Here is a 13,015-nt window from a genome sequence, read left to right as displayed (position 1 = left end):
CTCATGGAAGAAAATAAACTGAAATCCGGGATGAAAATAGAATAAAAACAGAAAACATTTTACTAAACAAAAATAAGAAACGAAAAAGGAGTCTCCGCCCCATAAAAACACATTGCCATCCTTACTCACTTTCAAATACACCCCACCAAAATTAATCTATGTACATTGTACTCTATGGTGCATGTACGTATACAATAGATTTGGTCTGAGTACTGGTCCCCCAATGTGACTGGAAAATGAACCACTATATATTGCCTCCAATAATACTCCCAATAAAAAACCTAGGACCACAATTTATTGTCCCCACGAGGGAATAAAAGTTAGTTGTCATTTTGAATTTCAAACCTCAAACCTATTTTACCAATAATTCATCACTTCAATCCGCTTCACAGTCTATCTTGTTGCTGGATCATCATATAGTGGTCAATCCCACTATTAAAACGACGACTATGATTTAGTACGAGGCAAAAACTTATATGGCACACTAATTATTGAAATTGTGTAAAGACACTACATATCTACAATGTATGGCTAAATTGCTTTTAACATAAAGTTAAACCTATAGCCGTAACTTGTATTATATATATAGCAGTCTCACATCTTACGCTTTTAAGAACGTTTATCATTAGGTAATCTAATTTAAAACATCAAGCATGTGTCTCACTATATTTGTACACAAGAAATGAGCCGAGACGCTAATAAAGATTCTTATTGATTGTCTCACAAGAAACAAATCATATTATTCAGGTATGAGTATGCAATATACAATATCGTGACTTAGATGTGTTAATATACAAAAGGATATATTGTAAGGTTTAGGATCACGAAAATTGTACGTTATCCGAGGAAGATAAGTATGATTAAGGTTATCCATCTCACCTAACCGCCATGGTAAGAAGTGGCTTATATTAGCTCATCTTTTCTCTATAATCCCTAGTCTAAGTTGTTTATTCTCTCTAGTCTCAATGCCATCTTTCCATGGAAAATATCAAATTTGTACTATATTGCCAACGTTTGAAAATTTTTCATAGCCCATGAAGATTCAGAATCTTATAGTATAATGAGAGAGAAAGCATAAATTTGAGAGTCATGTTACTCAAATTTGTTGGAGAATTGAATTTTAGTAACGATATGATTTATGACAACAAAATAGTTGTTTTTTTGGTATTAGACAACAAAATAGTTAAAAAAATAAAAAAAATAAAAAGTGTTTGGGCCGGCGCACATTACACAAAATTAGTATAAGAAGCCCAAGTAGCCAGGGTAAGTGGGCCTATATGCACCGAAAAAATAGTGTGTGAATTGGAATCAGATGCACAACTTGTTTGTTTTTCTTTCCTTTCGCGGTTTCTTGGAAACAAAACCATTCCAATTCGATCCTTCGTTGATCAATCTTGAGAAATTCCCTCGCCCTCTTCTTCATTGTACTGTTGTGGTTCTTGTTCCTCGTAAGTAATAACGTGTCTTCTATGTGCATGTTCTTCATGAACAATGGCTAACACATATATAGTTTGAAGGTTGATATTTATTTTCAGGGGACATAACATAATGAGCAGTGTGAAGGGAAAGGAGAAAGAGAAGGATGTGGAAGTTGTAATAACAACAAGAGGTGACACTGAATCATTAACTACTTATTCTTCTTCTTCTGGTGAGAGAGCGTGGTTGCATTCTGCTGATGGTAGAACTAAATGTCTTCATCCCCCTATTGAAACGCATTGGGAACTCCCTTCATCAGGTGCCAAGAAGCCTTCTTCGTCATCATCAAGCTTCAAGTCACTCTTCACCTTCCCTCTCACCAAACTCAGAAGGACCAAGAGCATGCAAACCGTTCTAGAAGGACCTCGCGATCCAAAAGATGCTCAGATTGTTGAGTCCTTCCGCAGAATGCTCTTTCTTGAGGGTCTCTTACCCACCAAGCACAATGATTATCATACTCTTTTGAGGTACCTCTAAGGCAATTGCTCGCATAGTTTCTGGTTTTTCAAACTTTGTTAATTAGTTGCCTTTGTTGTTTGTTAATAAGGTTTCTTCGCATGAGAGATTTTGACATGTTGAAATCCAAAGACGTATTTCTCAATTATCTGAAATGGCACGAGGAATTTGGAGTAGACATGCTTCTTAAGGTGAATAAAATATAATAATCACGTGCATAGGAATAGGAATAGCTTCTTATTGTTTTGCTTTGTTGATACACGATGGATCAGGAATTCAAATACCCGGAGTACACAGAAGTAAAGAAATGCTATCCTCATGGATACCATGGGGTTGATAGACATGGCAGACCAGTATACATTGAGAGACTTGGGATGGTAGACCTTAACAAGCTGGTGCAAGTAACCACATTTGAGAGGTTCATAAAGTATCATGTGTCAGAACAAGAGAAAACATTGAGAATAAGATACCCTGCATGTTCAATGGCAGCTAAAAGGCACATAGCATCCACTACAAGTATCTTGGATGTTAATGGAGTAGTAAGCACATTTTAATTTGGACTAGTTCAATTCAGTTTCTAGCGCTACCTCCAAATTAATGCATATGGTTTTAATTGTTCCAGGGAATGTCTAATTTCTCAAAGCCAGCAAGGTACCTCTTTATGGAAATTCAGAAAATCGATAGTAGTTACTATCCTGAGGTATATATGTATGTCTTTCTAATAATTCTTTTTCAAATGGAAGATTGAACTTACTGATTACAAAACAGTTCGCTACATGGATGGCCTTGCAGACTCTTCACAAGCTCTTTATTATCAATGCTGGATCCGGCTTCAAAATGCTATGGAAAGCCGTTAAGACATTCCTAGATGTTCGCACAGTAGCAAAAGTTCAAGTATGGATCATTATTATATTCCATCATATTATTCCATTGAGTTATGCTACGTGTACATCAAAGTCAGCCACCAATATAAAATATATATTGGAATACAAAAACACATTGAAAATAAATTAAACCATACATGTATTTATACATAAATACAATTTTAGTGGCTGATTTTGGTGTACAAATAGCATTTTCCTATTCGATTTTCAAATATCTTGAACTAACAAGATTCTTATTTCAGGTGTTAGGTTCTAATTATCTTAGTGTGTTGCTTGAGGCTATTGATATAAGGTAACAAAATTTCTTTTCCTTTTGTTTAGTCATCGCATTTTTATGGTAAATGTGATAATATAGTGAACCTATAAGATTTAATTATTGTTTGATTATTATACAGTAATTTGCCAAGTTTTCTGGGTGGTAAATGCACATGTTCTGATTATGGAGGATGCTTAATGAGTGATAGAGGTCCATGGAAAAATCCAGATATAGTAAAAATGATTGAGGTTTGGCAGTACTTGAAAATGGCATCTTTTTTAACTCCTTCAACATCAAAGGGTTGTGCTTTTACTTAACAAGTATGAATAGTAGTTGAGAGAGATATATCACTTAAATTTGCAGGTCATATCCTTGAGAGAAGAGACGGATAGTAAAAATGATTCAAATAATGGTGATGTGGCTTCAGAAGATTCTCCCTCGATGCCCAAAAAGGTGTTGAGTTATTCGCCATTGTTCTGCTTTTACTATATGTTCAGCCTTCTTGCATGACATAACAATAACATAATGAAATATGGGGCAGGGTGACATGGGAAACCAAAATGACTTTGGTTTTAATCTAGCTCCACTTGCTGAGTCAGCATGTGCTGGATCAGACTCAAAATATAAGTTAGCATTGCAAAAAATTAATGGCCTGGAAGCTGCTCTTGGAGACACCAAGAATGTGAGTTGCATTGTCAAATTAATGCATGTAAATTAAAATAATAGTAAATTCTTATATACAATAATAAACTAATTTAAACCCGGATATATATAACAGAAAATCGAGACACTGGAAGAGGCACTTGAGGACGCCAAGATGGTGAGCCTATTAATGTTGTTGACGATAGAGATTTACGTACTATTCTCAACCATTATGTAAAGATAACTGCACGGGAATTTTTACCATTGTAGAATGTTTCCTCTAGCGTTAATGGAATTGGTAGTCTGATTTTTACCCTTCTTATGTTGTTTTTCTCTTTCAGGCCTTGAAAGAGTTCGCACAACATATAATACAGCCGAAGCTATGAAAATGCTAGTGTTGTTGACGTTGTTGAAATGAGAGTTCAACAGAGACCACTGCGTATTCTAAAAATATCGGGGTGGTTTATAGAGAAAGATAAATAAGAAAGAATAGTTTTCCGCAGTTTAGTCGGGGTGGTTTATACAGCAGTGACTAATTGGTTTAAACATGTATCCCATAATGTTCCATGTTTAACATAGGCATATAGCCAACCTGTGTATCCCCTTTTCTCTCTTTTCCTCTTTTTCTTTGGACCAACGGCTACATTCTTATAGAGATTCCTCTCATGAAAATATGCATATTGACCTTTAATATCTTATATTGTTAATTATCTTCAATAAAAAATCTAAAAAATCAACTCTATACGCAGTTAAATAGGTCATTTTTCAAAAAAAAAATATTTTAAAATTCTAAAATCTAATTTTAGACTCAAAAAAATATACATCTTCCTACTTCTCTTCGTTAAAAAGTTTAAAGCATCAATTCTATATGCAACTAAGTAGCTGATTTTTTTTAAAAAAAATTGATTTTAAAATTAGTTTTAGCCTAAAAAAAATGCACCTTCCTACTCTCTTTCGTCACTCTTCTGACACCTATCACCGTTGCTTAGAAGTCGTCAAACCCTAGCAGTCATGTGTCTTTCATTGGAAACGACGTTGGAGATGCCCGTTGTGGTTACATCACATACAGTGTTCCAAGCTCGCGCCATCCATCACCGAAGGTCGCTTAGAAGTCGTCTATCACCAGCATTCATACGTTCTCCACTATAAACAATACAGAAAAACGTTCTTTTCCGCTACTTGCAAGGACTTGCACTAACGTGATAATGCTATTCTTTCAAGTTTTTTTTTTAGTTAGGTTTTAGATGTAGTTTTTTTATGCTTTTAGATTTTTTCTGTTAAGTTTTAGATGTTATTTTTAGAATTATAAAAAAAAATATTTAAAACTATTAACAAGAATCATCCAAAATGTAAAGCGTTTAAAACATAAAAGAAAAAAATATCTAAAACCTAAAAAGAAAAAACGTCTAACATTATTAAAAATAAATCCAAAACTGAATAAAAAGAAACATCCAAAATGATTGAAAAAAATACAGCAATCAGAGGAAGAGACAGAACTTTCCAACGTCTATGTCAACATTCTCCCGCTTTTCAACTCTAGAGAGGTGGACATGACGGCTGAGCCAATTGGAGATGACACTGAATATCACAGCTAGGGAAGTGGGAGAGAAGGAAAAGGATTTTGTAATTTTTTTTTTAACCGTGAATGAGAGTAAAAGTGAAATTAGGATTATTTTTTATTTAGGATCTTTTTATTAGGCTTTTTTTCCTATCCATATACTAGTTGGCTCCAGTTGACTAGTATCCTAATTAGTTACTTAGTAAAGTTGTATCTTAAATAACTTTAACTAGATTTAGTGCCAGAGAATAAAATGGATATACAATTTATAAAATATATTTATAAAAAAAAAGTTTTGATCAACAACTAAATTTTTTAAATACTTATGCAAAACATTAATAATAATAGAAAAAAAAAGAGGCATGAAATTATGTGAAAAGAAGAGATAAAGAGAATATTAATTTATATATGACATATAGGAAAAAGTGGTTATAAAACAAGAGGATGAATTATATTTTATTATTCAATTTATAGGGTTAAGTACAATTTTAGTCCTTAAGATATAGGTTAAAAATTTTTTTCTTTCTCAGTCTTTTTTTACATACAAAATCGTCCTAAGGTTTAACTCTATTTTAAAATTGTTAATTTTACTTAAATATTATATTTTATGACCAAAATACTCTTAAGTAAAAAAAATTATAAAATAAAATAAAATAGAAAGAGAACGACGAGAGGGAGAAAAAGAATGTGTGTGGGGGAGAGGGAAGAAGAGGGAAGGTGGCAACGCCGCTTGTGATGGAGAGGACGGACGTTGACGCCAGCAGATCGGCGAGGGAGGATGTTGCCGTTTTGCTTTTCCTCACTAGCTCGTCGCGTCGCCGTTCTCCTCCTCCTCCTTGCTAGTTCGCCGCGTCGCCATGCTCCTCCTCCTCCTCGCATGTCACCGCTGCTTTGCGTCTGCGCCGTTGCTTTGTGAAGGATTCACATGTGTTCATAACACGCAGCAGAAGAAAAAAAAGTAATCCTAAAGATCTATTTTGTGCTTAAACTTTATTCGAATAATATACAGATCAAATCTAAATACCTTTGGATGCTTTAGTAAAAACTTTATTCTTCAATTGTATGAAGGCTCTATGCGTATCCACACTGAGACCAACGGATATTTGATCTAAATTGAGAAACCTCTTTACAACTCTTTGCACACCATAAAATTCTTCTCCAAGAATTAGACTCACATACATTTATGTGTATAGAGGTAAAGGAATAAAACTCTTGTGTTGGTTTCATCTTTCTCTACTCTTGTCATACATATATATAATATGAGATTTATTACTGATTTCAAATTTGAATCTTTTTTCAAATTTAAATCATATCTTATTATTCTAAACTTGAAAATTTTAAATTTATGAATCATATCATAACTCAATTTGAAACGGAATCAGTTAGAAACTCATCCAAATTTAAAATTCAAATTTAGAAATAGAATAATTAATTATTCTCAAATCTTATTTAATATTATCAATTATCATACTATTATTATATTCTTGTGCTAGCAAAGAATACAATAATATTCCATTTGAATTAATATAATTATTTATTTCATCAAATCAAAATAATAATTAAATAATTCTACAGCAAACATTAGAACACTCGTTAGTGTGTGATCTCATAGGTTCAATACTAAACGGGTAGTAAATTAGTCATACTAAATTTACTAATCAAGGTTGGTATCTAGCAACACTCCTTAACGACCCAATAGTATGAAGTAATATATTTTTACTAAGAACCTGAGAAGAACAAAGTATAATTCCTTCCATCTTTTCAACTCTTTGGTTAACCCTTAGAGTATAGTTTAATTGTCAAACTCTAACTTGTTACCATTATTATAATGAACTGTGAATGACCTAAGAAACTCATTTCTTCATTCATTCAATCTCCTTGGCCAAGATTTTATTCATCTCAGTCATTATAACCATATAGCTCAAACTCTATACCGAGAGTTGACGGATTCCTTTTTTACTAATAATTAATTTTACAAGTATTTAAATCATACCCAATATCCATTCAACTAGCACCCTAGGATATTAGATGTCCGGAATCAAAGTATAATAAATACATTGTTAATTACTATGACAGTCGCAGGTCAAAGGAAAGTCTATTACTATGTTCGTCTTGAAAATATCCTATTGATAAATATACGGTAATTATAACCATTAGGAATTCTCAAATTGAGTCAGTTCAATAGTCATATCTCTATATGTACCATTTATATATATAATTTAATAAATGAGATTTATTAATCTTCATCCAATGAAGACCATTATTATAACCATTAGAAATTTTCAAAGTGAGTCAGTTCAATGATCATATATATATATATTCACAATAATGTCTTTTTTAATAATTCTATACCCAAGAACAATTTATATTAAATTATAAAAAATGTTATCTCTTAATATTATAATCATTATCACAATGATAAATATCTAAATTTAATCAAAGATTTTATTATATTAATATTTTAATATAATAACAGTAACAAATTATTTGACACATGATTGATTAGATTGTAGTCATATTATTTATTCCCAATACTTTTGAGAGAGGCGTTGATGGAATTTGGGAACGATGCTAATGCCGTTGTTCCTCACCAGTCATCGCTGCTCCTCGCTAATCACCACTGCTCCTCCCTAGGGTTCCAATGCTACTTCTAATTTGTTGATTTTGTTAATTACATTGTTGATTCTGCTTCTGTTTGTTTGGTTAATGACATTGTTGATTTGTTGATTTTATTATTACATTGATTTTGATTCTAATGTTATTATTGATTCTGATTCTATTTTGATTTCATTGTTGTTCTGCTTTTGTTTCTTCTGATTCTGAATAGAGAAGGAAAATAGAAAAAGGAAATGAGAATGCTGAGAGTAAATGGTATTGGAAGTTTCTTTTTTTTGTTGTTGTTCTTCAGAGTTGAGATGGTGATGGTTTTTCTTTTTTTCTTCTCTTTGCTATTGCTGCTAGTTGAAATGAATTGTTGTTGTTGTTGTTATTTTCTTTCTTTGTTTCTGCTTCATTGTTGTTGTTCCTGATTCTGTGATGACGAAGAAGAAAAGAAGAAGAGATGCTGCTGCGACAGAGAAGAGAAAGAAGAATAAAAAAATGAGTATGTTGGTGAAGAAGGAGAATGGTATTTTAGTTCGAATGACGGTTTTAAAACTTAACTCAACCTTAGGGATAATTTTGTATGCGAAAAAAGGTTGGAGACAAAAAAAATTTTCGGCCTATATCTTAGAGACCAAAATTGTACTTAACCCCAATTTATAACTATTAAAAAGAAATAACATTAATATTGAATCTATATAGTATCTTATATAAAAGTAAAGAGTACGATAATAATATATTAAAGAATTATCTTATATTCAATTTATAACGTAAAATTGAAAAGTATACAGTAATTACATACACTTCTCCTTATCTATTTTTTTTCTCCTCTTTTTCTTTTTTGTATTTAATAGAAAAATGTTGATTAAAAATTTTAAATCAACTTGCATCATCTCATATGCATTAGAATCTTCATGAAACATGATTAAAAAATTGAAGAAACAACGTTTTAGTTGAATACTATAATTATCTATTTACTAGAAGCTGATTGTGTTGAAAATTTGAAGAATTACCAAGAATGTTCAAGAGCCTTTTGCCAATTAAGGTAGTTGGTTATTAAATGATGACAAAACCAAAGTATGCAAGTTGAACGACACACATTGTGTACGTCCTGAATTTTTTGAAATCTTTTACATTTGATTCTTTTATTACTACCCAACCCTCCAATTTTATCAAAATTCTTACACTACCCTAATTTCCTTTTCCCAACCCTAACTCTGATTTTATCTATACTATCCCTCTTCCAACACTCTCACACACACGACTGAGAATGAAAGAAGGAATAAGAGAGGGGGAAAACGAAGAGGGAGAAGAAAGGAAGAAGAAGGAGAAAGGAGGACGACATCGGTTAGAGCCACGCTGCCGTCGCTGAGAGGAACTTGAGGAGAGAGACAAGAATGCACAGAAGAGAGAGGCACGATAAACAAATGAGGAGGGAGGTTCCATCACCATCACTGCCGGAGCTTTGTCGCCGGAAAGACGGGTAACGGTGGTGTGTGCTGCCGCTACTGGGGAAGGAGGTCAGCGTCGAGCTGCGCGCCACCGTCAGAGTCATTCCTTGCTGGCGCCATTGCTGGTTGTTGCCTCTGCTTCCGGTTTAAGTATCCTATTGAAGCTTCTGTCACCATCACCGTTGCGGTTTCTGGAAAAACGCCGCCAAATAGTGCCTCTGTTCTAGTCTAGGTCATTTCCTTTAACTTGTCTTGTTTCCACTTTTGCTCTGCTACTATTCCATTTATGCTACATTGTTTCCGTTCTGTTTCAGCCGCCATAGCTGTAATTATTACAATGTTGTTGCTGCGGGATTAGTCGGAGTTGTTGCCACTACCTCGATCTAAATTCTACGTTCTTTCGATCCATTCTATTCCAACCATCCTCACCCTTTAATTTGACACTCCGGGTTTGATCTTTTCGATCCTTCAGGACCAAGTTGTGAGTAGGCTTTACATTTATAATCGTTAACCTTTTGATTTATGCTATTTTGAGTTTTTTTATTATATTTATAAAACTATTGTTGAAGAACTTTGATTTGATTAGAATAATTGATTTATTATAGTTGAATAATTATTTTTATGAAACTCATACCTTAGAAATTTTATATGAGACTATATATACGTTTGATGAAGTTTTATATTATTTTAGAATATTTTATTTTACTTGAAGATATACTTTTGAAGCATTGAAGTATTTGTTGGTACTCACTTTGAAATTGTAAAATGTGTTTAACATTTCTTATGATTGAAAAAGTATGATTGTAAGAGATTTCTGTTGAGAAAGTACTATCTGATTTGGTTTGATTCGATATCTTATATATATTTGAAAGATCAAAGATTTGTTATATTTGAAATTATATGTTTTGAATTGGTTTGGAAGTAGTTAACGGCGGTTATGATGTTAACTTAGATGTATCTAACTCAGACTCCAGCTAGTAGGGGTGTTGCTAGCCTAACATGTAGGCGACACGTTGGATCTGTTATTCTGTTACGATGCACAAGAGGAAAGGGCTACCCATCGAGGTGGAGCCACCCAAGTGTGGACTTTTGATTTGATTTCTGTATGAGAACTCCCTTATCGATTCACTTATTCATATAAATTATTTTTTTCTAAATAAAATTATTTTTATGATTTGTTTATATGATCTCATGTGGATTATAGATATATTGTCTAGTCACTGGATTGCAACACTTATTCTGTTTTTCTAAAAATATTTTTCAGGAACAAATATGTGAGTCTTTCTATTCAAGAATAATGATCTACAACGGATACTTATTCCTTGTTGTGTTCCTAGACGTTATATGCTCTATATGTCAGAGGTATGATCCATCCATATTTATTTATTTTATCTTTTGTTAAAAATATGTAATTATTCATTCTAGAAACTGTATATTTATTCAAAATATTTGTAACATTTCTATTTATCTTATATTCGAATCTGTTAGGCTTGTTAGGGAACTATTTTTCTGAGCGCTAGTCATGGCTCATTTTGGGTCGTGAGTCTGTGACAGAGTGGTATCAAAGTTTAGGTTAACATGTGCAATATAGAGCAAGTGTCGTATGGTAGGATCACAATTGTATAAATAGAAGTGCGCCTATTTGTACAAATTGTAGCACTATCAGAGACCTATAGAAATGTCATCCTTGTCTTTTTGTCATTCTTGTCTTTTGGTTCTTGTTATCATGCGTTCCTTGTTGCTTCTTGCCACGTCTTTTTTCTTCTTTATACCCAACCTTGAGTTATCATTTGGTAGCTTTTTTTGAACTTGCTTTTGCAATGACTTCAGTTTTGGTTCCGATTTATGATTTCTGCCTTGTAGCTAGTTCTAATCTTCCTCGCTTTTGTGAATGTATGCTTTAATCTTCTTCATCTTCGTGTTGTTTTCTATGATTCTTGATGTCAATATCTCATGCATTACTTAGAAGATTCGATCGGTGTTGGCCGTGAATTATTATCTAATTCCCTTATAGAACTGTATTTGGATTTGTGGATTGCATGGATTTGCCGAGTTACTGATCGAAATGCTTTGTTCTGGATTTGATAAGTGATATTGGAGTTTTTCTTCTTATGTTGATAATCATTGAAGTTATAACATAATTTTGATTTGCTTTTAATTCAAATCAATAATTTTAAAAACTGTTATTTAGTTGCTCAAGAAGAAGGACTATATGGTGAAACATATGAATAGAGTGTTATTGTTGTTTGTTGGATTGGTGATTTTCTCTGCTTAGGTGTAGTGAATTATTTGGGTGATTAGTTGGCTAGATTAAAAATATTTTCCGATCTAGAAGTTTGGTTGAGCTTTTCTAGCTAATTTGCTGATCTGATTCTATTATAGTACTATATATGTTGTCATATATGACTTTTCTATCACGAAACTATTTTCTTGATTGTTCAGGTGATATCTAGATTGTGAACGCATGCTTTTTGTTGGTGATTAGATGATGAATTTTGTTTTTGACTAAGATTTGAAACATGAAATTTTCTTCAACCCTAGATTTTTTTTTTTTTGAAAATTCTCCTATTCTTAACTATTGGTTTTATTCTCAGAGATTTAAGGAGATTGGTTTTCTTGTGACGTAGTGACTTTGTGAGATTGGATTGTAGAACTTAGATACTGGAAAGATATTATCTATCTTGATGTAATAATATAGAATTCTTGTGAGTTTTATTGCTTTTAAACTGTAAGCGAGAATCAATATTAAAACAACTTGAGATTATATTAGAATAATCACGAAAATATAAAGACTATTGCAGTAAATTTTTGAGCAAGTTAGGACTTCATTATTAGAAGATTGGTAGTTTGAAATGTCTGTGCTCTTATAACAAAGTTGTTTCTATTTTTATTATTAGTATTATTGAGTATTTATAAGTTACAACTTTTTCACAAATATAATTTTCTATTTTCTATTATGATACATGATATTATTGCTGAATATTTTATCTCTAGTCATTAGAATAGGTTGTTTGTAATAGCCCAGACCACCCGCTAGCACGATATTGTCCGCTTTGGAACACAAGGCCTCACGGTTTTACCTTTGACGATAAGGATGATAGCCGAAACCCCTCACACTCACTCGTCAAAATGCGTCATGCTAGGGAGATGTATCCACACCCTTATAGGTATGCTTCGTTCCCATCTCCAACCGATGTGCCAACGAGGGCGCTGGGCTCTCTTAGGGGGTGGATTGTAAGGTCTCACATCGGTTGGGGAGGGGAACGAAGCATGCCTTATAAGGGTGTGGATACCTCTCCCTAGCATGACGCATTTTGACGAGTGAGTGTGGGGGGCTTCGGCTATCATCCCTATTGTCAAAGGCAAAACTGTGAGGCCTTGTGTGCCAAAGCAGACAATATCGTGCTAGCAGGTGGTCTAGACTGTTACATTGTTGCCTATGAATTGTTATTGTCGTTATTACTGTTCAAGTCATCATTGCTTGTTAATCGATATTATTATTGTTCGTAAACAGTGAATTCTTGTATATTGATATAGTTAGAAATTTAGAATTCCATTTTCTATTCAATAGTAAGTTGGTAATGTTTTATCAGATTTTTTAGTACCCTTCTCTTTTTGTCTCATTATTATTATCATTTGTTTCTTACCTAACATGCCTTTTCAATTCAGTGCGTCATGCATGATATTTTAT

The 13,015-nt window shown here is 33.0% G+C and overlaps 1 protein-coding gene across 3 annotated transcripts; it reads left to right on the top strand.

Annotated features, from left to right (window-relative positions):
- LOC107643040 (phosphatidylinositol/phosphatidylcholine transfer protein SFH11) lies at positions 1,217-4,402 on the top strand. 3 transcript variants are annotated; one of them, XM_021123114.1, is made up of 12 exons: positions 1,217-1,609; positions 1,736-1,943; positions 2,024-2,123; positions 2,205-2,471; positions 2,555-2,632; positions 2,701-2,826; positions 3,059-3,108; positions 3,212-3,320; positions 3,436-3,525; positions 3,614-3,754; positions 3,851-3,892; positions 4,056-4,402. In XM_021123114.1, exons 1-12 carry the CDS (start codon positions 1,549-1,551, stop codon positions 4,098-4,100), a joined length of 1,317 nt encoding a protein of 438 aa, XP_020978773.1. In that variant the 5' UTR covers positions 1,217-1,548; the 3' UTR covers positions 4,101-4,402. The 3 variants fall into 3 exon arrangements, with proteins under 3 accessions (XP_020978773.1, XP_016202060.1, XP_016202061.1); XM_016346574.2 differs by having other exon boundaries at positions 1,221-1,448; positions 1,536-1,943; XM_016346575.2 differs by having other exon boundaries at positions 1,224-1,943; positions 2,725-2,826.

This window comes from Arachis ipaensis, chromosome B05, assembly GCF_000816755.2.
Source record: "Arachis ipaensis cultivar K30076 chromosome B05, Araip1.1, whole genome shotgun sequence".
In the NCBI taxonomy this organism is placed as follows: domain Eukaryota; kingdom Viridiplantae; phylum Streptophyta; class Magnoliopsida; order Fabales; family Fabaceae; genus Arachis; species Arachis ipaensis.
This window is presented reverse-complemented; position numbering and strand designations above follow the sequence as displayed.

Excerpts from the sequence above, each read along its gene's own strand:
- LOC107643040 (XM_016346574.2), top strand. The coding sequence starts at position 1,549 with ATGAGCAGTGTGAAGGGAAAGGAGAAAGAGAAGGATGTGGAAGTTGTA. Across the intron at positions 1,944-2,023 it reads GATTATCATACTCTTTTGAG|GTTTCTTCGCATGAGAGATT; the intron begins GTACCTCTAAGG and ends TTTGTTAATAAG. Across the intron at positions 2,633-2,700 it reads ATAGTAGTTACTATCCTGAG|TTCGCTACATGGATGGCCTT; the intron begins GTATATATGTAT and ends ATTACAAAACAG.